This window comes from Haliotis rufescens, unplaced genomic scaffold (assembly GCF_023055435.1).
Source record: "Haliotis rufescens isolate VD_foot unplaced genomic scaffold, xgHalRufe1.0.p SCAF_1, whole genome shotgun sequence".
Lineage (NCBI taxonomy): Eukaryota > Metazoa > Mollusca > Gastropoda > Lepetellida > Haliotidae > Haliotis > Haliotis rufescens.
In genome coordinates, this window is record NW_025963779.1 from 27,961,473 (window position 1) to 27,987,057 (window position 25,585).

Consider the following 25,585-nt stretch of genomic DNA (forward strand, 5'->3'; position numbering starts at 1 on the left):
TACGCAGGACCAGGGGAGTGTCGTGCAGATTGTCAAAGTTTGAAATCGCCTAGGCACCCTATATCATTGAGAAACATAACAACTAAAGGATCGTTTGGGCGGATGGCAGGGCCCTTTCGGGGGCCACCTTCAGCTTAGATGCCACCTTGACAAAACTTGAGTTTCTCAAATCGGCTAAGTTCCTAAGAAAGAAGTTGATCAGTACAAACTGAGCCATTATATATCATTCCAGGAGGGGTTGTCAGTGAATGAATTTATTTGCTCCCAGTTCAGCTAAACAGCCATTCTCCACCTTCATGGCCCTTTATCCAGTTCGGATATCCAATTACTGGATTTGATTAAATAATACCTGAATAAAAACGATGATGCCAGATTCTACCATGATATGGTCGGACATCCTGCAATGCATAACATGGTAGGTGTATCGGACAGAAGACCGCTGGAAAAGAAATGAAAGCGATTCAACAGGTTTGGCAGGGAAGGAGTTAGAGGCTGTGCGATTGGACATTCAGAAATAAATGTCAACACCAGGTCATTTAACCCGAGAAGATCTGGGATAGAATAGGTCTTTAGCAACCTATGCTTGCCGTAAGAGGCGACTATGCTTGTCGTAAGATGCGACTAACGGGATCGGGTGGTCAGGCTTGCCGACTTGGTTGATACATGTCATAGTATCCCAATTGCGTGGATCGATGCGCATGATGTCAATCACTGGATTGTCTGGTTCAGACTCGATTATTTACAGACCGCCGTCATACAGCTGGAATATTGCTAAGTGCGGCGTTAAACAACAAACAAAACACATGTCTTTTAGAGATGACGGTGTTCATCTTTCGGAGATGGAAAACGATATATTTCTTAACATCTTGTGCAGGGGATTAGAGACGTTTGTTTCCAGGTCTGACGTAAGTTTTAAGATCTAGTGGATGGGATGAACTTGCTATAGAGCAGGTTCATTGGAGAAGGTCATGGCGGGACTATCAGATGTGTGCGAAAATCCTGATTCTAAATACAGGACTAGTTGGATCACACGACATGTGTCATAAGCCACGGAGGTAATGTAGTAGCCACAATCTTTGTACGTGTGTGTAACCACGGAGGGTTCAGTGTGAGTAATTTCTGTCGTTTGCACTGGTCATGTTTACTGACAGAGTCTCACGTTGTGTATATCCATGGAGGGTAGTCAATACGTGTGCGTGTGCTAGTTTGTATACTCACACGCAAAAGAAACGCAAGTCGAGTATGCAGTATACATGTTATTTATTTTCAACAGTAAAGACACCAAATAATAATAGGGCAAGATTGACAAAAATTTGACTGAAGACAGTTTAATGGATTAAAAGGCAGATGACATATTTTTTGTTTTTTCAAATGTTAAGGGCTTACACAGTTTCGGGTCAATACCTGGTGTGACCACCATTAGCATTGATCACTGCCACACATCTCCTGTACATTGAGTGGATCAGACGATTTGTGAAGGCCCTAGGGATCCTCCTGCACACATCCAGAGCAGCTGTGCGTAGTTCATCGGCAGTTGTAGGGACTTTGCGCACATTGTGCAGACGCCTTTGAACCTAATCCCACAAGTGTTTGATGGGGTTCAGATCAGGGCTGAGGGCGTCACGGTAGAACACGGATGTTGTGTTGTTGCAGAAAGGCCATGGTAGCTCTGGCAACATGGGGACGAACGTTGTCCTGCTGGAAAATGTGTTGTTGATGTTGTGCAAAAAATGGAACAACGTGAGGTCTGTTCACTTGGTCGATATACCGCTGAGCAGTGACGCCGTGTCCCCGACCTTGACCAACATTCAGAAAGCACATGGGTCCAAGTCCAATCCCTGCCCATATCATGACGCTAGGTCCACCCCATGGATCCCTTTCCACAACGTTTCTGTCAGCGAAACGATCACCTCGACGCCGCCAAATTCTGACTCTTCCTTCTGCATAGGAACACAAAAGCGACTTTCATCAGAGAAGATGACACGCCTCCACTCACGATGACGCCAATTGCGATGACCCTGTGCCAACTGAAGTCGTGCTTGTCGATGGCGTGGTTGGAGAACAGGACGACGTGCTGGTCGGCGACATCTGAGGTTGTTGGAACGGAACGGCTAATGTGTCGATTATGTGTTCCTATGGTCTGTTGAGCACTTTCACTTGCAGTTAGGAACGGATGTCGCTGGTGTTGACGGGTAATCTGCCGATCTTGTCGAGGTGTGGTGACGTAATAGTCGAGTCTGACCACCCGAACCATATAGTTTCCCCCTGCTTAAGTATGGTTCGAACTGACGGGACATGGGCGTGTTGTCAATTTGTATATACTTGTTGGAGTATTATTATTATTAAACATTGTCTAACATGTGTACTGATCATCGGATTATGGCACGCTATTTAAAGGGACGCAACAATGCCCAACGAGCCTCGGCGTAGACATTTTCCATTTGGTGAAAAAACACGCCCACGGACATAGTGTTTACGGACGAAAAATGATCTCAGTTGAATCATAGCTGGGCCACTGCCGACAGAACGTGGACGGCCAGAGGAATGGAATTGCAGATAACACTGCTCTAGACCTAAGCTAGGTATGAACTCTTTTAACAAATAGGCTCGAGAACAAATTTGCTTCACATTGTCTGAGTAGACCAATGCGATGCCAAACTCGACCTAGATGCTAGCGTGTAGCTCAGTTCAGAGAATAATATTATCATAAGTCATGCAATCATGCTCCAACAATCATCATCTGGCACAGTATAACGACTACAAAAGACATGCAACTACACAGTTTCATAGTACATTTCACATACCAGATGTCGTCTTTTGTCATTTACAGTATATTCAGATGCAGATCAGATAGTAAACTTGACTGCATATGTAATTCATTTCTTGCCATATATTTGTATACACGTCACTTGACATGTGGAGGACATTTCCAAATATGACGTATCAGTGACAAAAAATATGTCCGATGAAATTCCCTAGTTTGACTAGTACCAAATGTTTGTTTTTTCAGGTGAACAATTGACTTGCTTTTGTATGTGTTTGTGATGGGTGCCAACGGTGGGGCAGGATACGCTCACCTTTTCGCATATACCTTGTATCATCACTATTTGATAGTGATTCATAAACACATGCTCATGATAAAGTCGGAATCGTACAATCGATTCTGCTTTTAGCAGAGATTTCTAAATCTAAATATTTTGAAATATGGAAAGGGTTTTGTAGCTTTTATTTATCAACACAGATTGCATAAAAAACTAACAGGAAAAACACACATGTAACATCGCCATCACTGAAACACAATTGTATGAAAATAAAATATTCAACATAATTACGTCAACAACTTTAATAACTCATGTGCTTTGTAAAGTGATATGTCGATACAATTTGTTTTACTTAACAAGTGAAGATCCGGGTTAGAATAGGTCTTCTGCAACCAATGCTTGCCTATGACTATGCCTGTAAAAGGCGACTAACGGGATCGGGTGATCAGACTCGCTGACTTGGTTGATGCATGTCATGGATCCCAATTGCGTAGATCGATGCTCATTATGTCAATCACTGGATTGTCAGTCCAGACACGATAATTTACAGACCGCTGTCATATTGCTGGAATATTGCTGATTGCGGCGTTAAACAACAACCAACAACCAACTAAACAAGTAACCGTGTCAAATGAGAAGGGTTCAGAATTGTGACAGGGAAAAGGAAAACAGCGAATAGCTAGTTCAGAAGTTTCACAAACGAAAACGTTAGCTTTCGGGGCTAAGACGTTCTTGACACATGTCCACATTCACGATTATAACTGAGGGAGATTGCATTCGTTTAGTCAATATAACCATTATGAAGAACAAAAGAGCCACAAAAATGTACAATGAATAATACAAGTATAAATAGGACATAGGCCCTAAGATATCAAACATAACTCCACCAACAAATGGCAGAGCCATTGCACCGAGACCCAGTGAAGCACCGGAAGCGGAAATTAAACGAGGACCAAACTTCACATGCTTCGCGCACCACGCATATCCGGCCCCAACATATGGCGATATGAAGAGTCCGATTGTGCATGTGCAAATCCACAAAATAATTTCAGAATACTGTACTGTGAAAACCATAACTGTTTCACTGATAAGCAATGGGATCATGCAGCAATATATGAGTTTCTCTACGCCAATAAACGGTGTCAAAAATATACTGATGATTCTTCCAAGAAGCGACGAGCCCCAGTACAATGACGTCATGAGGACCATTTTAGGCTTTTGTAGATGAAGAGGTCCTTTAACACCAAACTCTGTTAGATATGTGGAGTACATGACGCTACTGCCAAGTAGGGGAAAATATAAAATCACAAACAATACTGAAAACAATACAACAAGGGTTTGCGTGTTTTCTTCATTGGCGACTTGTTCCCGTGTAACCCTGGCAGCTTCGTCAGTGGATTCTCCCTTGGATTGGCTCCAGTAGATGAAAAATGCCACTGCAGGTGGCAGCACCAATACCGCTAATATGAAGTACGCGTACGTGAGATTCACGTCTTGGGGTAAACATCTTGAAGACGTTGATAAGGATGTGGCGTTGTCAGACCAGGTTGACCACTCTGTGCTATGTGTATGCGGACTGTAGGGTACTGCGTGGCCCAGATCAGTGATGTTCACGTTTTCGTAACTGACGTTAGACGTGGTGAAGTTTGCCGTCTCGGGGTCGTATGGTGGACAAAGAAATAGTTTAATGAACAACGGGGAGATAATTCCTCCAGCGGTTGTTCCCAGCAATATACATTGAAAAGGAACACCTTTATTTTGTGTCCATAGGGCGTTGCATTTTTCAATTGCATCTGAAACGAAGCATAGAAATGAATTACATGGTAATGACGTTTCTCACTGCATATATATTCAAATTTTGTTAATTATGAATTGATACTGATATTCGAATGAGGCTCTGACTAGTGTGACCACAATGAAATTACAGAAGACAGCTGTGGATAATATTTATACTCTTTCCATGATTCATTATTAACGCATATATATATATATATATATATATATATATATATATATATATATATATTATGATTCGGTCCCCCATATGTTACAGAATTAGTTCGAACATGACAGGTGTATTGGCATGTTTGAAATTAATATAAGCCCCGAGCCAACGACGTGCTTTACAAGCTATATACATACACAACCCAAGGAACCCAAGGAATGTCGAAGCCAATGCTTAATAAGGATTGGGTGTTCACTATGTTCGGCCTGTGATTAAATTGCGTTTGCGTTAAATATGGGTCACCATCATAGTAACAGTAGGCCAAAGATCAAAGTAGGCCAAAAACGCTAATGCAAGCTGTAGGTTTGAGTGAGTTTTGGTTTTACGCTGCTTTTAACAGTTTTACGGTTTTACTTTGGTGTCAGTTTGAAGAGGGGGGACAGTACTAAGTGATGCAGATGTTTTCCTCTTTTGTGAAACCCACAATCATGGGTATAGTTAAAAAAATATAATGAAGGTGAAATCTTTGTTTTAAAACCACCAGCACAGCCTTCTGTTGGCGAAGTGGCGCGCCTTAGCCTTAGACGATTTGGCCATCCGTGTCTTCAAAACAACTATGAATAAGCCTTCTCAAACACAATGGATAAACCCATTTTCAATAAACAAAATATGAGGTGAAATTAGTATATACTTACAACAGTACACAAATCCTCTGAGAAAACCTTGTAATGTGAATAATGTCAACACATAGTAGTAGTTGGCCACTACGGCAGACAGAGCAACACTGAGAGTTCCCAGCAACACAGAGACTGCCAGTCTCAAGTCACAGGCACACGTGTTGGTGAGAAGGCCAGCTAGAATGGCGCCGACGAAGTCCCCGAGTCCGGTGGCTAACACGATGTAGTTGAGTTGTCGCAGATCCACCTGCAGTAGAGACTGGAGCTCTAGAAGACTCGGACCAATGAGAGAGTCACTGACACCCTGGAAGGAGGACGTGAGGTTTATTTTTCTACAACATTGTTTCAGACTATAATCCCTTTTACCTGATTTTTTGGTAAATAATTGCGGACGACCATCTTTCCTTTGCAACGACCTCTGACCTGTTTCTACGTTATTTGCATCTGCCTCGCGAAAACTGACATTGGGGAGTTTAACGAAAATATAACATTGTCCCAGAATATCAAATGGTACTACATGTCAGTTAATTTATTTCTGCGACGAGAGTTATGAGGTTGTACGCTTGTGCAGAGCTTCTATTTCCGTGTCTTATTTCTTCTTATCATTATTTACAGATTTAAAATAATGCATTCAGAGAATGGGATTTCTCACAGGAAGCGCAGACTAGTTGAACCCATCAAAGACCTTTCGGAGAATGTGAAGCACTGCATCCTTCTGTCTTACCCAGATTGTCAGAAGGTAGTGCCGGGACGTTTGTTTGAGACACACAAAATATAGAATGGTTGGCCGCTTTACCCAACTATTGTTCAAATAGTTGCGCTATCGGGTACATCCGTATTTGCAAACAATGGAACATGGTAGCAGAGTATCGGGTATAAGACATTTGTACCTAGTTTCATATCAATCAATCTTTATTTCGTACTCAAGAGGCCACAGGCCTTTAATACATAATACAGTTCAACATAATTAATCATTACAATAGAACATCAAATTGAAATAAATTATCTCCCACATATATACATCATGACAACCAAAAATATGCTCATTTTATGCTGGCATAGATAGTATTTAGTTAACAGTTAACAATTTCATTTCTATGGGCAAAATCATGGTAAATAAACATCGATAAATTCTTTACAACCTCTGTTCTCTCACATTTTAATAAACTTATAAATTTACATATGTTTGGTTCACTGTAATAGTATTTTGGTAAGTATTTTATTCTTAGTTCTAAATGTAATGGACATCTGATAAGGAAGTGATACTCGTCTTCTATATCATTTAAGTTACACATGTTACATTTTCTTTGTTCTCGTGGGGTATTTATATATCTGCCTGTTTCAATATGTAGATCATGCGACACGCAACGAAACCGTGCCAATGCTTTTCTATATTTTGGTATGGTAATATCAACGAGATAGCATTCTCTATAAATGTAAGATTTAAAAAGTTTTTAATAAAAGTGTTTATTTGATAATGCTGATGAAACATTCCATGATTGTAAATAAATAACTTTTAGTCTTTGTTTCAGTGACGGGATAAACTCAGCAGTATTATTGACCCGTTGATCATACCAAACATTACCAAAACCAGATTCAAATAAGAGTTCTCTAACACCAGTTGCCCAGTTTCTTTTACCATTTGAATCAAACAACAATAACATATTATAATACTTTTTGGGAAATCTATACAAAGGCATTTTTAAAATTCTTACCCAATATTTGATTACTTTAATATATGCAAAAATATACAGTGGATAGCGACCACAATCACCATAAACCATAACCCCGGGTGTATTAACTTTTACACCTAAATATTTCTTACATGCATACAAGTGAATCTTTTCTATAGCATCTCCTTTTGAGAGTCCCCAAATCTCTGCACCATACAATAAAATTGGACTTATTTTTACATCAAAATTTTTGAAAAGTGTATTATAATCAAAGTTTAGACCACATGCATTTCCTTGTTCTACCAATGAATACCCTTTGAGCTTGTAAGGATGCTTGGCTTACATGATATGTCCATGAAAGACGGTTAGTAAATACACTCCTAAATATTTATAAAAACTTGTTATCTCCAATTGGTTACCTTTATAGTACCATTTTTCATATTTTGATAAATTAACAATATTCCAGCTACATGACGGTGGTCTGTTGTTCGGATTAGAATAGGTCTTCAGCCTCCCATGCTTGCTGTAACAGACGACTAACGGGATCGGGTGGTCAGGCTCGCTGACTTGGTTGATGCATGTCATTGTATCACAATTGCGTGGATCGATGCTCATGATATCAATCACTACACTCATTATTTACAGACCGCCGTGCTGCGTGAAACAAGAAACAAATAAACATTGTATTTTCATTGTCAAAGGTACCTTCAACGTTGGCGGTATTAAGACACCTTTTCTTCTTCTTCTGAATTTTCGAATTATATAGCCGGCTGATCCTTAAACGAAGCAACATTGTTAGGGAACTTTGAGGAAGTCTCAGTTTCGCTGAAAAACTTCATCGTTAATACTCAACAACAAGACCTATGGTGAATGTTCATTTGTAAAGAGAGGACTTGTTAATACGACAACTCACCACCATGACCAGAGACCAGAATAACCACGCTGTCTGTAGTATCTTCCAGCGTTGCTGTACGGCCATCGTAATACACTTGTATGGAATTTAACTGGAAGAAAAGCGCAGTTTTCATGTTATTCGCATAAACATAAACATGACTTGTGTCAAGGATTTTCATTTGATGAAGTGAAATGGATTGTCGCCTTTAGGATTATTTCACTTATGTAGCGACGTGCATGCACCAGTGTGTGGCCGCAGTTTAACATGAATACCCCACTCAGACACAGGATACTGAGTCCGACAGTCCTTGTTGGACTCTCTACCACCAGACCACTGAGGCGGTCGATTTTTATTTCGACACAATAGTAGCATGTCGGTTGAGTTCTCTGTACATAATGACATACATTATACTTTTATATTAACGCTCTGTAAACTTCCAGTTTCATATTGCCACAGTAAAAGAATAAATTTACATTGTCCCAATTATATGCATAATGACAAAGTGACATACATGCTCTGTGTACATTATTTTAATTGATGTAATTGGAATTACATCTCTTGCCAACTTAAGATGAGTAACAAATTCAAGGTTATTATTTGTGTGATCCTCCATTTTGGTTTTGTTGATCAATTTGTCTTCTTGGGACATGTTTTGGCATGAAAAACAAAATGTACAATACTCTTTATTTGCCACATGGAAACCTAAGTTAAACTCAGTTCTGAATATTGAGCTGTTTTTGTATTGCTTTATGGGAAGGTGGTTGTTTCCTTTGCATTTTTGGACTTTGAAGAGTCCATACATTTTATAAATTGAGAGATCCGAATTAAGATATTGCCTTTGCCGATAATTCTGCAATCGTGGGAGTCTACTTCGGAAAAGACATTATGTAATACCGAACTCGATTGCATTCTCCCCTTGCAATTTTGGTCTTTGGATTCATTTTCCCTCTTTGGTCACTAGAATGTATGTCGTTCCTTTTCGAATCATGTAATACACGGTCTTTTCACCTATGCGTAATGTGGATAGGAAAAAAACGCTTTGCACACTTGTAGCATATTTGCTTCAGATCGGAGAAACTACTCATACGTCTTGCTACGTATTGACGCTGACTCTTCGTAAATCTGGTTGCCTTGACTTGACGTTTAGAAAAAATCATGTTTTCTTTCATAAGATAAGAGGCGACTAACGGGATCGGGTGGTCAGGCTCGCCGACTTGGTTGTCAATCACTGGATTGTCTGATCCCGACTCGATTATTCACAGACCGCCGTCATATAGTTGCAAAAATGCTGAGTGTTAAACAATAAACAAATAAACAATAGGATGAGAAAACATGAAGTCTGTCATCATCTTTGAATGTCCTGCAGACATTATTTGGATTCTCCCACAGGGACTATTTTTCCTTATGTATTTATGTTTTCTGTTCATTTGACTTTTTTCAGGGCTGCTTGTACTACTTCTTGATATCCGCAGCTGTTGCTTATCGTTATCGGCATACACATCGGCTATTTGTGGTCCTTCATCATCTACACAATTCTACTTGTGGAAAGATTTGAACTGTGTCATCTTTTGGGGCGTACTTTGGCGTTTACGCTTGTGCAATTGTGTCAGAGTTATGCTACTGTCATCTGAAGAATCAGTTCAAGATGACTCGTCCAGGTAAGCTGAATGTTCTAGTAGTCTGTACTCGTCACCAGATGAGTCATACTCGTCCTGTGAAAACGAGTCTCTGATTTTCCGGAGGGCTTCCATTTTAGAAATACGGGTTGTGTCCCCTTCCGTTGTGTTATCAAAAGATGACAGCCAATAAGGTTTGCCTGATAGAGTTGACTGTTCACATGCACCAGATTCAAGGAGATCCGAGTTGAAACTAATGTCTTCAGGGAATGTCTTCCGCCACATAACTCCATGGAAGTTCCAGGTTAGCCATCGTTGTTGGATGTAAATAAAGCATTGTTCAACAGATGGCTCAAGGGTATGTTATCATCTGAGTAAAATTGGATGGCAACATTTCTTTTATTTAAGCTTTCGTTCATCCGTGCACAATCACTGACAGAAGTGCTATCTCTGTCATCAGAAGGCCGAAGCTTGACATCATTTGAAGAAATTTCTATTATATGTGAAACCGGAATCTGATTGATATCAACTGTACAAGCATTGTTTTTCATGAGGTCACTTTGAGGTAGATGTCTGACCATTGCTTGTGAAAGAGTAATTGGGAATTGGTAGATTCTCCAATTGCAGAGAATCATTATCCACTTCTCTGATCTGCTCCATACAACATGGTATGTTAGCAACATCATTCATAAGCACTGAAATTTGACTTAGATCAGAACACACTTCATGCTTATATGTAGAAGCCTTGATTAAATATCTACTAGATATCGTATCGTTAGATATCTAAAATTCTCTGCTCAACTATCATCCATCTGCTGCTCATCACAGGTAAGTCTTCTCACTGCTCCAATATCATACATCTGCTTCTCCTTACAGGTAAGTGAGGTGAGGTGAAATTGGGTTTAACGTCGCGTCCCTTACAGGTAAGAATATTCTCTGCTCCACAGTCATACATCTGTTGCTCATCACAGGTAAGAATATTCTCTGTTCCACAATCATCCATCTGCACCTTCTTACAGGTAAAAATATTCTCTGTTCCAAAATCATACATCTGTTGCTCATCACAGGTAAGAATATTCTTTGCTCCACAAACTTTCAAACTTTCCTGACAAAATGCACAAAAATTTCAAAACATGTCACATGACATATATCTTGTATGTATGATGTATGCTTGTAACAACCATACTTTTTGCTTTACATTTCAGTTATTTATGTCCTACTATATAATAGATTGTGTACGTATCGAGTTTCTGTCACAATTCACACAATGATTGTTTTCTGGGTTCGGTGGTCACGTTATGTAGTTTCAGTGGTATGATCTTGTAAATCATTCATCAAACACTGAATGAATACCTTGGTCTCTGAAATGTTAGATCAATAATATTCATACTGTCCTCCCAGAGAAATTAGACATTATTTCACCGTGTACGAGTAGGATATACATCTATCGTGTCAGATGTTCCTTGTACACCTCTTCATTCTTCCACTAAAGCATAAAACTGACACCATAAGGAGTTCTGGGTGTCACTTACGCCTTTTGATACTAAGTTCAACAGTGTATTACATACGACGTTTATTAATTCAATATATTTGAAACTAGTTGATAAATAAGCCGATATTTTTTTTTTACAAATACAAATAATAAAAAAAGTTTTTGAGTTTAAGTGTCAGATATGACTATTTCATTCTGCGACGTCGAATGTAAAATATCTTACAAAACCTTAGATCTCTTGGAGAAGTGTTATATCTTCCTGTTTCAATAGGAAGTGCTGCAGTTGCTATACTCGCAGATCTAAATGTATCGATGGTTAAGAGCTGATATATGATATTCAATACAAATATAGATTTTAAAACAGAAAAGTGATTAATCTTGAGGCTATGAACAACTGCTAAATGAAGTCCTGTTTAAAAAGCCGATTTTAAACGTTTTACAAATTTGGCGAGTTCACACGCTCGTACAGAACCAACGTAGTTTTCGAGGCCTGATTTCATTTACAATTAGCAGCTTCAAGATACCTAATAACACTTTTAAGTTTAACGACAGTCAGACATGTTTAAAATCTTCCAACAATATGAAACACAGTGCTTGTAAACTGACTATTCATATTAATGGACAGATTCAGGGTTTTTAAACAAAATGCAAAACATTTCAGCATTTAAAGATGAAATAATTTGTTGATACATGTTTAAAATTCAATCATTTTGTAACACGGCAAGTTAATTGTTATCAAGGTTAACAGTTAATAAATAACAACTGATCAGCGAGAAAATTGATACGTCTTTGGAGAACGACAGTGTTTGCATTAAGGGTTATGACATCGAAAAAACCCCAATAGAAATAGTTACAAAGTTTCTCATCAAATGCATTCCTAGCTGACCTGTCTGACAACTGGGGTGTCTGACAAATGGGTAGAACCGCTGTAACTGTTCGGCGTGGAAGTAAATTCCTAGGATGTCTGACAAATTGGTAGAACCGCAGTAACTATTCGGCGTGGAAGTTAAGTCCAGGGGTGTCTAGCATATGGGTAGAACTGCTGTAACAGTTTAGCGTAGAAGTAATTTCCCGGGGTGTCTGACAAATTGGTAGAACCGCAGTAACTATTCGCCGTGGAAGTTAAGTCCAGGGGTGTCTAGCATATGGGTAGAACTGCTGTAACAGTTTAGCGTGGAAGTAAATTCCCGGGGTGTCTGACGAATTGGTAGAACCGCTGTAACTGTTCGGCGTGGAAGTAAATTCCTGGGGTGTCTGACAAAGTGGTAGAATCGTTGTAACTGTTCGGCGTAGAAGTAAATTCCTAGGATGTCTGACAAATGGGTTGAACCACTGTAACTGTTCAGCGTGGAAGTAAATTCCTGAGGTGTCTGACAAATTGGTAGAACCGCCGTAACTGTTCGGCGTGGAAGTTAAGTCCTTGGGTGTCTGGCATATGGGTAGAACCGCTGTAACAGTTTAGCGTGGAAGTAAATTCCCGGGGTGTCCGACAAATTGGTAGAACCGCTGTAACTGTTCGGCGTGGAAGTAAATTCCCGGGGTGTCTGACAAATTGGTAGAACCGCTGTAACTGTTCGGCGTGGAAGTAAATTCCTGGGGTGTCTGACAAAGTGGTAGAACCGTTGTAACTGTTCGGCGTGGAAGTAAATTCCTAGGATGTCTGACAAATGGGTTGAACCACTGTAACTGTTCAGCGTGGAAGTAATTTCCCGGGGTGTCTGACAAATTGGTAGAACCGCAGTAACTGTTCGGCGTGAAATTAAATTCCTGAGGTGTCTGACAAATTGGTAGAACCGCTGTAACTGTTCGGCGTGGAAGCCAATTTCCGGGGTGTCCGACAAATTGGTAGAACCTCTGTAACTGTTCGGCGTGGAAGTCAATTCCTTGGGTGTCTGACAAATTGGTAGAACCGCTGTATGTGTTCGGCTTGGGAGTAAAACCAAAGTGATTTCTTACAAATTACTAATCAGATAAACAATGGACCTTTTACTCGGCATCAAACAATGTCTTGAGTCGCATTGACAAAAAACAATACAAAGCCCTAGCTAGCCACATGCGCACCAACAGCTACCTCACTAGAAACATAAACAGAAACAGGTCAACTCCCATTCAAACTGAGAAGACAGCAGGCATTGCTATCTTTCTTGGGACGAAGAGCAAACACGTTGGTTAAAAAATATGGCAGGACACAAACATTCGAGATAAGGTTTTAGATAGGAAATCTCCCTCACTAAAGCCATCAGGAATTATTAGCATGTGAACTCATGAGAAGTCAATTCTGACGACATTCAGCCAGCAGAAAGTCACCACAAAGGTTTACATACTCGTTGGAACTAAAAAAACACACTCCCAAAGTAACATCTGAAGTCACTAAAAAGAAAACCCAAACATATCACGACCAGTAGCTATCACTACACTTCAGACTATCTGAGACAGTGGGCCCATATATGCATTGATGGATCATAGAATCTTGTCAATATCACTGAAGGTTACTGGGTTATGTTCATAGCTTCAAACCCCAAGCACGTTCGGTCCGACTTCACGGTATTCAATCAGTATTCTCTGCTGAACTGGAGGCAATTCATCGCTCAGGCTCATGAAAAAGCAATAGCAGTCTAGGAGACTTGCTAAGTGCACTACAACAATCAGCGGACGAAACTCAAACTCTACCAAATACAGTCAATGGTATTCTGTACATATATTCAGACAGGCGCTTTAATTATGACCAAAATAACTTCCCATTATCAATATTAGCCACCAAGACCCTCAGGATTTCTTGCATGTAGATAACTACCTAACCTATGTTTTTCACACTTTGCAAAATCCTTAAGTGAGCACAATCTCTCGGAGCGGTAATATGATACATAATTGCATCGATAACATTCGTTAACAAATCTGCTGTATTATAACTTTCACCAGAGAACATAAAGCCGAGGGAGAAGTTTGTCTAACACAAAAAGTCGCTTTGTTGTCATTCCAAACACAAGTATACTGGTACTGCGGTTGATAATCACGCGAGTGCAAACCAAAAGTGAGTGGCAGGTAGGTGCTCCGACGCTGACATGGACATGCCATCAATCTGACTGCACAATGAAAACAAACTGGATGTTGATATGATCTACATGTGTGCACTAAGGAATGTAAAGTCCCCTTTACCCCCGTCAGAACCACAACGGCCATGACATTGCAAAACACTGCATCAAATAAATTTGCGGTGATATCCCATGAGTGACGTTTTCTCCAGGATCAGAAACAATAATCAACTCCCAGTTTTTTCGCAGTGCCATCATCAATCGAATCTTGCGTTGAAATCCCCACCGACATGTGGACATCTCTATATGTATGCAAGACTTCAAATAACGAATCCAAAATATGTATATTCCACAGTTAAAGAGCTTGTTTCCATACCATGAGACCATACCGTGAAGATTCCAGGGTAGAATAGGTCTTCAGCAAACCCATGCTTGCCGTAAAAGGTGACTATGCTTGTCGTAAAAGGCGACTAACGGGATCGGGTGGTCAGGCTCGCTGACTTGGTTGACGCATGTCATTGATCCCAATTGCGTGGATCGATGCTCATGATATTAATCACTGGATTGTCTGGTCCAGACTCGATTATTTCCAGACCGCCGTCATATAGCTTGAATATTGCTGAGTGCGGCGTTAAACAACTAAGAAACAAACCATACAATGAGGATCCAGTCGGGTTTGTTTAAACCCTTTCTATATTCATAATAAATGTCTGCTAAAAGCAGAGTCCATTGTACAATTCCGACTTTCACTGCAAACACGAAAACGTCGTTTTTTTCCGTATATGGTCATTGGACGGAAAAACGACTAAAAATTCATTAAAATTGATTAATTGGTCAGCGTCTAGAAAGTGTCCAGAAAAGGGTCGAGTTTTTCAAGCGTAAAATGGACGGAAAAACGATGCTTTTTGCTCCGCCTTGTACAACTGTTAACGGCCAATCAGATGGCGCTGGTCCCCCGACGCACGTGATGTCCAAGGCTTCCTTTCGGAAGCTTTAGATTTCGTATTTCTGGCATGCCTTGCTCTAGTATCTGTCGCGCGCAGTGCAGCAAGATTTGCTGATAAGCTAGTTTTAGGATATGTTACATGTTAATGGAATCAGACACGCGCCAAGAAGTCAAACCAAACAATGTTACTAAGTTTATTGTGGTAACGGCTATGTACAGTTACCCCTATCGGATAATGGGTTGTGTTTCATTTGGTTATAACAATAACTAATAATTTTTATTTTTTAATGTGAAGTTTACAAGATATACGACTTGGACGCGAGGTCGTTCACATGACGTTCTTCACGTGACTGTATTCTTGAAAAGGCGTAAACACTGACTACTTCCACATTCCTGGGGAAAACCCTTGGAATTCCCTGGTACGAATTCATACAGAAGCGTGGTTGCAAGCCCATTTAAGGATACCCTCGCTACAACCCATCCCAGAGAGAAAAAACACGAAAAAAAATCCAAACTGTCGCAGTGACAATTTACAGAAATCTATGAATTTACCTTAGTATCTATTTGACACATCTTCACAATCACCTTTCAATGATCGGCCAATTGATCAGTGATGCCAAAGGCTTGAAATAGCCACAAGTTAATTAACAACTTCGAAAGTATCTCCCGTCACGTTTATCGTGTCGGCCATTTTGACGTATTGTACTTGATGTAAATGTATTACGACGCTCTGTCATTGTAATTGACTTACTGAGGTAATTCTGTAAAAGATCTTCTCATCTAATGAGGATATTGTTTGGAATATATTTCTTGTAAACATACTAAAACATATGTTCCTCGCTTTGGGGGGAACTATTTTATTCCGGGGTGGCCCATTAAATCTAGTAGTAAGTCAAGGCACCATGCGTGATCTGTTATTTTATGTGTTTAAATTACGATTTGGGGCGTTAATAAAATACACTGACGCAAGTATATTCTATTCAAATCAATTGGATAATTGAATATGCTTTCTTTTACATATTACATAACATCACTGCACAAAATATGAACAGTTGCAGTAACACACTACGGTAATCGCATTAAACATCATTTTCAACTGTACAGTATTTCAGTATTTCAGTTATATCATGGTGTATCAGACTCATCCGAAGTGGTTCAGGTCATCCAATGGGTGTTCGGGAAAAGGTGAGCGTATCCTGCCACACAAGTGGCACCCGTCACAAACACATGCAAGGACAAGTCAATTGTTCACCTGAACAAAGCACGGAAACACACAATGATGCCCGTCCTCAGTTTTACCGAGCATGTAAATTATTTTGTCCGTCAAAAACATGGACGAGTATAAACAATATGTTCATTCACGTAATACATATCATACATTTGACAAAATGTATTGACTCGGAGCATTATTGTTAATCACAGCGTATGCAGTTGAACTCATCACCCATTCCATTATTGATAACCCTTCTTGAAGATCTATGAAATCAGAAGCTGCAACACTCTATCTTTTAACTGGCATGTCAGACTTCTATTTCATTACTCAGTTTTATTTGCACGGATTACTATGGAAGGGACATTGTCTCGTTGTCGCATTGACGCCTTTACAAAAACAAGCAAAACGTGTCAAAATTAACAAAAGCGCGACAATTGGCCATTTGTCGCATTGTCGCGTGTTCGCATTGTCGCTCTTTGATAATCCTTTTCTTTATTTTACAAAAGGGCGACGATGCCGTAACGCGACATTTTCAAGGTCAAAATATGTCTCGTTGTCGCATTGTCGCCCCATCACAAATGTGTATAAAAGTCGTAAAGTTCAGTTATTGTTACAGTTAGGAAGTTCAACCTGACAAATGTACGTCTTGAAATGAAAACACAAGTCCGTCCGCGAGTCCATAACGTTTTATTGTGAGCTCTTCTCTAAAAGTGCTTAGTGTTCAACTCCCAGTTCCAAACACGTAGTACCTCCTCAATAATCCACATACCTCCAGTGCAGTGGTCTTCCGGAAGATCTTACTCTTGACCGAATTAGACAACTGACGAGTGCACGCCTGACCTGTGACCTCGTTGCAACCCTCGTGATGTGTTTGCCGAAGGGAGAGGTGTAGGAAATGTGTGCTCCAGCCCAGCACAGAGCTCGCGACACACTGTATACTGATGTATACAGTATATTGCAGTTGATAAACTGTATACTGCATGTGATACTTATTTGCGGAAATGTTACAACTTTCAAGATTCAAGATTCTATTTTATATATATTTTATATACAACAGACCGCCGTCATATATCACTGGAATACTGCTGAGAGCGGCGTTAAAACAAATTGTTTTCCTAATGGAGCGCTGCAGTCATTTAAAATAGAACCGTATATACTCACTCTATTTGTTTCGAATATTCAGCAGAAAATATATTATTAACCAGGTCTTTTGGGAAAAGATATCAGATTTTTATAAGCAGCCACATAGGGATGATAAAGGACCCCTCGCTGATTAGGTTCTGATTACTTAAGAGCAGAGTTGGCCATGTTAGATGATATAACCAAAATCCAGGCGCTTCGGCGGGGGGCAAGCTGGTCTTGTTAGTGTATGGTATGAGCTGTGACGTTGACCCAAGAGAATAATGTAAAACATGAGACCAACTCAAGTCTATAATGATTGGGAAAGATTTCCACAGCTCTAGTCTGAAATTAAGAATTGTAATATGCTCCATTTTAATTGTATTATTTTCATTTTGTAGACATGAATGGACCAACCAGGAAAGAAATTGATGGAATATTAATATCACATGTTACCACTGATCCAGTTAAATTCATCACACAATAATAAATTAGTATTTGACATTACGGTATTTGATTATTAGGGCATGATCATGTACATGTTCACTGTAGTAATGTACACACCAGTCAACTTGATTATGATTTTTATCAAAGTGTAGCGCGGCATCAACGATTACTTTATGATATCCTCACTTGTCAGCGATGTATTGACGTCGAACAATGGACGGCAATTCGAAATTCTTATGGATAGCTTCAATAGGGACAGCGCCGGTGTCAGTACAATTTTCCTAGTTAAAATAAGTATCTACAAAATATAATCTGAAGCAGACAAGAACAATATTTTTTTATTAATGCTTACTTTCATGGATAGAATTAAGGCAATCTAGGCTTGCCAAATCGTTCTAGACTTGAGCTGGATTCCTTTTAAATTTATTCTGTATGGTCTGGGAGACGAACGGGCGTCAGTATCGCATGGAGAACTGGAGAATCAGTGTAATCGGATATGTTGTGGAGTTTCGGTTTTGGGCTGTTTGCTGAATATATAGAATTGCGGTTATGTATACTCTGTATTCTTCGTCATGGTAGCATATATATTTTGTACAGTTTAAAAGTCAAATAATGGCAAATTGTGTATCTTTCTACATTTTGAATTAATTATATTTTCTGGATAAAAACCTTAGCATCAGATAGTGATATACACGAATATGATCTATACTATTATAAATGAATTATCAATTTCGTATTATGAATTAGATAAACAAAAATATGATAGTAAAACAAATTATTTTAATCTATTCTTGTGAGTAGGTAACGAGAGATCTAGGCAACGCACTAACGTAGCCATTTATGAAAAATGAAATATTAAAAGTTTAGGGGTTTGAACATGCACATTGAATGATAGGGAAGAAAGCAACGCAATAATTAAATTATGAATCAAATTATGTTATAAATATAACAGAATATTTAGAAAATATAAGTTTAATTTCTCATTGTTGGAAGGTGTTTAACAATTATACACTTAGATTTTGTTTGATTGTTTGTTGTTTAACGCCGCACTCAGCAATATACCAACTATATGACGGTGGTTCGTAAATAATCCAGTCTGGACCAAACAATTTAGTCATTATCATCAAGAGCACCGATCTACACATTTGGGATACGATGACATGCATCAACCAAGTCAGCGAGCCAAGTCGCCTTCGTAGAAGCATAGGTTGTTGAATGCCTATTCTAACCCGGATCTTCACGGGTATTTTTTTAAATAATAAGGTACAATGAAATTCTGTATATGTCCATAATAAGTGTGTATAAGTAGATGGATAATATGTCCATACACGCCAAGTAAATGGTATATGCATTAATTTAAATGCAAATGATTCAATGATGAGTTCTTTCACAAGTCCATATTTCAAGGCATGTATTTGATATTCATAATAACTCCACAAAAGCTACACAATGGCAACAAAACAGTACCAGCATCACAGATACCAATAATACATGAGATACATATAATTACTTTAAAGTTAAAACATGTATCTAAATAGAAAATTAGAAGGATACACTTCCGACATTTTTCGTATTTTGTTTTCGTTTGGAGAGAGAAGTTGTGATTGGTATCTGATGGGTGCAAACAGGTGTTCCCTTCCGCCCAGGCCTTGCGGCAATGCTATAGCCCAAAATGAAACAAGCCTTGTTCAACAGATTCAGACTAAAATTTCTATCCCACTTGGGCTCCTTTTAAATTTAAATATAATTTCTCGTGTCGATATGTGTCAGAAGAAATGAAATATTACAGCACTGGTGAATAGGTTATATGCGCATGTCAGCGTCGATCCTATAATATCCTTTTATGCAAAATACATATATACTGATGAATTAAGGTAGTAATCCTACGCAAATATATGTCCAGATACATACATCAGTATCATCTCGTGATCTTAATTCGTGCTTTGAGCCCTTTTTCTACCGGAGATTCTGGGATGTTATAATCAGTCATAATTTCATGGTCCGTCTTGTATGTTGGAAACCAATATCGCAATATGGCTAAATATTGCTGAACGTGGTATTAACCCGATTACTCACATAATTATTCCATTTTCTACAGTCATCTACGAACACTATCTTTAAGGAGGTATATCTGTATCATCCAAATGTCCATACATATATGTCCACATTTATATGTATAAAGCAAGTCGTCCTGCACTCTTTCTTAAAAGATAAATGTTAAGCATTTCCTCTGCATGGATTTATATAATGTAATATCGTTTTAATGTAATGCTGATGCAGTAAACGTACCACAGACCTAATGCTAGAATAACATCTAATTTCTGAAATGAACATATTTTACAGAAAAAAACAGTTGTTTAAACAATACTTATAAAATATAAGAACAAGGAGCCAAGAGCCAAATATTGGGCTGTGTTGGACATATTTGTTTCGGGGTCTTATGACAGACAAACCTGATGCCTTTAAGTATAAAGATAAGTAAGTATAGATGTTGTACATATTCAAATATGTTCGTGATTAACCCAACCTTGAAAAATATTGAAAGATGAGTGGTAACTATTTATGCCATTATTTCAAATTAGAATGAGAGCACATCAGGAAAGCATGGTACTTTAATATACGTATCTTGTTAACCCAATATTCTTTTTTAAGTAAGAGCAGCATGTATATCGAGAGTATAGGTTTGGTGCGTGACTTATCACACAGTACTTTCAGAAAGTGTGCATATTCTGTTTATCGGCAATAAATAACATAAGTCGATTCATACGGGTAAATAGGATTTACTTCAGAACTAGTATAGATTATTTAAGGTTAGGGGGAAATGTACTTAATAAACAGATCTTTGGCCGGGTTTGAAGGATTTGGGTCCTGGCTAGGGCTTTGTGTTGGACGTGTAGACGGCATTTCCAGGTTTGACGTATCAATGACAAAAATGATGTCAGATGCAATTCTCTGCCTTTTCGGGTGAACAATTGGCTTGCCTTTGGATGTGTTTGTGGCGGGTGCCACTAGTGGATCGGAATGAGCTCGCGTTTTTGCGAGCATCCAATGTCATCATTTATTATGATGAATCATGAAACATGCTCCTGATGTTGACGCAATGGTGCAGTTGGCGCTACTTTTGGCAAGGGTTTCTCATGATAATGGAAATGCTTATGTCGCTTTTGTTGACCGATAAACTTGAAAAGATTTAATGTTAGTGTATATGGTCATGTAATTAAGAAACAAACGACGAGTGGGAGTTGTTTATTGTACGATAAACAACGACCGAGACTCGTTTATTTCTATATGAGATATCAACATTACGTACAGCCTCTTTTAGGGTGTTAAATTAGGAAAAAATACACGCTTGACAATATTTACCTTTACTTATATAATGATGATTCCTTGAATAGAATCCGACAGCGGCCATGCTAGATAAATCCATTTGAGGATTTGAGTTTGGTCCCGCATATTCTCACAATTTTCTCGTCAATCATCTGTACCTTTTCTCCCAATACCGATTGTCATATCACTCTCATTTTCGGATTCTCCAGCAACATTTATTGGGAACAACTCACTAGACACATGCCTCTCAAAAATAAGGTCAAATTTACAAATTTTACTTTTCAAGTTGCGAGTGCATGTTCGAATCTCAATAAATGACGTCATGATAGAACAATGTTTTATCGTGAAATAAATATCGCTTCCTTTTTTGTTCTTTGTGATTTATCGCGTAGCTATCTTATATCATCAAATGCCAATTTCTAATTGCTTTATCGTGACGTATCCGTGTCATGTAGCAGTAACATACACAAATATCGTTGACTTCGACGTTGAATAGTGTCATGAAATATGATTAATATCCTCTTGTGTGCAATATTTCTGGTTGTTAAATCTAACATATTCTTACTTTAAGAATAGCGACTATACATTATTATATATCCCTTATCAGGTCTCTGTAACATTTGCAAAATGATACAAATATAAAAATACAACTGAACCTAAATGTAATGTTTTAATATCCTTACGTTGCTGAGTGCAGCATTTAACAACAAACAAACAAAACATAATATCTTTAAGAATTATGTTAACGATTCCGATGCTAAAAATAATCTCACAATCTCCATACCTCTTTCTCTCTATGAAAACATAATAACTTTTTTTTAATAATCTGAAGGAATAATAATGGCAATACTATCATAATTATTTATGTTACTTATCCTCAAGTGAAGTAGTCCTCCACACTATACATTCAGTGAAGAGGCCCATGAACATATGAACTATGTAACATACATTCATGGAAATTAGATGAACAGTTGAAGTTAGCAAATGATATTATTCGGTCGAACGTCTATCAGCCATCTATTCTATTCATGAAGAACATTTCACGTGGGACTAACATAGGGAATTATGACTATCGACTTGCTAATTATTTTTTATATTCATGCCAGCTCAAACGATCTATTGGCTTGATTTATTGTTATGGTATCCACAAAATAAGTAGGATCCGATTTTTTCCGTTTTTGTTGAAATAAAACTGAATAATATTTGCTGTTTACATATCAAAGTTTGCCAAATTGTTACAAAATGTTTGCCCACAGCAAGGCTACGTATCCCCAACATATTGTGCTAGGCACAGTATCACTGGACTGAGGGAGGGCGGTATTCCTCCTTGTGGGTCACCTGCTTGGCAATATGGGACGGGAAAACTGCAGGGGGTGAGGGCAGTTAAGTTGATGGTACAGACAGATAAGAGAGATCATTTTACAAATGTGAAACCTCAGTCCACAAAGGAAGAGGCGAAAGCTGAAACTTGGTGAGGTTTACAGAACAAAGGCAGTTATTTCTAGTTTCTTACTGACTCTCGAAGATACATTTAATAAAACAATTAATGTGTGTGTGTGTGTGTGTGTGTGTGTGTGTGTGTGTGTGTGTGTGTGTGAGGTAGAAGAAGAATTGTACACCATAAAAATGGCTACGTATGTAGTTGGGGTAGATATGTTGAATGCCCGGCCAGTATGACCTTTGAGTCACTACAGTTTCAGTCATTAAAATGCGTAAAACAGTATTTGAGTGAAAGAAAACACTATAAGTGAGTGAAACAAAAGACCTCAGTACAGGCACACCCAGTCCCCCAACCCCAAGTCTCCATGTATCAATACTCATACCTGCCACATCCTCAACCACTTAACTTACTCACACAATCATCTGACAACATGTTCGCCAACCCTCGTATCACAACGCATGCACGCACGCACGCACGCACACACACACACACACACACACACACACACACACACACACACACACACACACACACACACACACACACACACACACACACACACACACACACACACACACACACACACACACACACACACACACACACACATCACATTCTTCTTTCCCCACCATTATGTCTACGTCAGCCATCATGGATACATGCGCATGCTTTCATACATAATCCATTCTCCCACCATTCCCCAACATCCATCGAACTATAACTATATCCGCCCTCATGTATCGGTATTCGTGCTTTCATACATACATACACCCCCCTACCATTCCCCTACATCCATCGCAGTATAACTATGACTATAACCGCCTTCGTGCATCCGCACTTATGTTCACATTGCATTGCATATGCATCGAATTACACGTTTAAAATATCGTAAATATTTTACAACATGTACATATTATATAGCAGCAAACAGAGATTATTATAACGCAACAGATTTCATCCGTCAAAACATCACAGAAAGAGGGGCAGCCTGGAATTTTACAATGGCATCTGAATGCACTAAGACGTTCAACTGGTCAGGAGGTGAGAGTTGCGGAAGATTACGGTAAACTTCAGTTACAGATCTCCATTACGAATATCTAAAGTATGAATAAAGATCACAGCTTGCTGTGGCGTGTACATCATGCCTGCAGAATTAGCAATGTCCTTAGCTCTAAATTGTATGTCTAAATGCTTATGTAGACAAAGACCCAAATGTATATAGGCATGACCATATTATATTCTACGCAAGTATCACCACATTTAAAAACAAAGCTAGATTGAGTCTTTGAAGGGCATTAAGAACTGATACACACAAGGAAAAATATTTATGGATGTCAACGGAGGAACACTGCGTTTCGGAATAAATACTTTCTCCTTCATCAGATGAATATTATTAAATGCTATGAGGCAGAGAACATATATTTGTACCTGTAAGAACAACAAAAGTAAAAAGATAGCAAAGAAGGGAACGCAACAAGGGAAGCCAACAGATAACTGGCATGGCGCTGATTACCCCGCCTCCCGTTTGCCCATTGTCCATTTCCCATTACCAATCATTCATAAGTTATGTTTTGGCTTTAATTTGTCCATTGATAATCAACCATCAACGTCTATTATCTCCACCCTAAAAATATGTAGTTTACTGAGAAAGTGGTATCCAAATATGATGTGTGTTACTGTTGACCACTTTCTTAAAGGCATTGTTGGTTCAAAGCTTTCGGTCATAGAAGCCGTGCCATTTTTCTCTTGTCAGAGGAGTACACAAAGTATACGTCATCTGGACTAACATTTTTGGTTCGGTGGCTGGGTTAGATCGCCAACTTTGTGTTCTGGCGATTGGGTGCCTCACTCACAGTGTGGGTTCAAATCCCGGACGGGACTCAAGCCAAGAAAGTACGAGAATCTGTACTTTACTCAGAAAGTGTTATCCTAATTATAACATTTGTTGTCAAGAAAACACAATAAATGTATATTCGGTTTTGGATGGGTAATGATATCACAGACATAAACGGATATTGATGATGACTTTGAGGAGTTTCGTAACGCACGTCTTCTCAATTCAGGGATTGGTAAATCCAAATATATGTGTGCGCGTGCGTGCGTGCGTGCGTGCGTGCGTGCGTGCGTGCGTGCGTGCGTAAATGTGGGCCTGTTGGATGTTAAATAAAACATTCATCTTGAGCGGGATGGTAGTTCGAGTTCGATTAGCATGTTAACTATATGATCTTCTTTAGGCAGAGAATGCTGCGCATGAATGTATTGATGGAATTCCTAGGTACATGGGGCCTTTTCGTCCCCAGGAATACCCACAGTGGAGACTTCAATGGGGAAAGGGTGTACACAATGTGCTACCTGGTAGATTGTGTGTCATCAGACCGGACAACGTTGGTCTTTGACTGATTGTGGCGTAAAACACACTTATTCATTTACTTATATCGGAAATTGAATGTTCATCTTAATTGTTATTGTTGAACATGTAATATATTTAAAAAAAAATAAAACAGTGACATAATAACTACAACTTTATGTGAGCGCGAGTAGCTTTTTTGGAATGAGATGAATAAGTCTTATAAAGTTGTAAGCTTCTTCACAACCGTGTAACTATGAATTGACTTTATTGGGTAATCAAAAAAGAGATAGGACCTAAAATAGCCAAATTTCATACGATTTCACTTGTCCACCATCTTGGATACAAGGCGAAAACATTTCAGCGCGTTTGAA

At 38.9% G+C, this 25,585-nt stretch overlaps 1 protein-coding gene across 3 annotated transcripts in view; it reads right to left on the bottom strand.

The window, feature by feature from the left end:
- Positions 1-3,528: 3,528 nt before the first annotated feature.
- The window catches only part of LOC124149485 (major facilitator superfamily domain-containing protein 4A-like), a 28,277-nt gene continuing 6,220 nt past the window's right edge, over positions 3,529-25,585 (bottom strand). For all 3 annotated transcript variants that reach the window (XM_046521104.2, XM_046521106.2, XM_046521105.2), the window contains exons 2-4: positions 8,250-8,340; positions 5,682-5,967; positions 3,529-4,834 (exon numbers count right to left, since the gene is read on the bottom strand). In XM_046521104.2, coding sequence (XP_046377060.2) covers positions 3,750-4,834; positions 5,682-5,967; positions 8,250-8,315 — 1,437 coding nt within the window. In that variant the 5' untranslated portion in view covers positions 8,316-8,340 and the 3' untranslated portion in view covers positions 3,529-3,749. The remainder of the gene's footprint in view (positions 4,835-5,681; positions 5,968-8,249; positions 8,341-25,585) is intronic.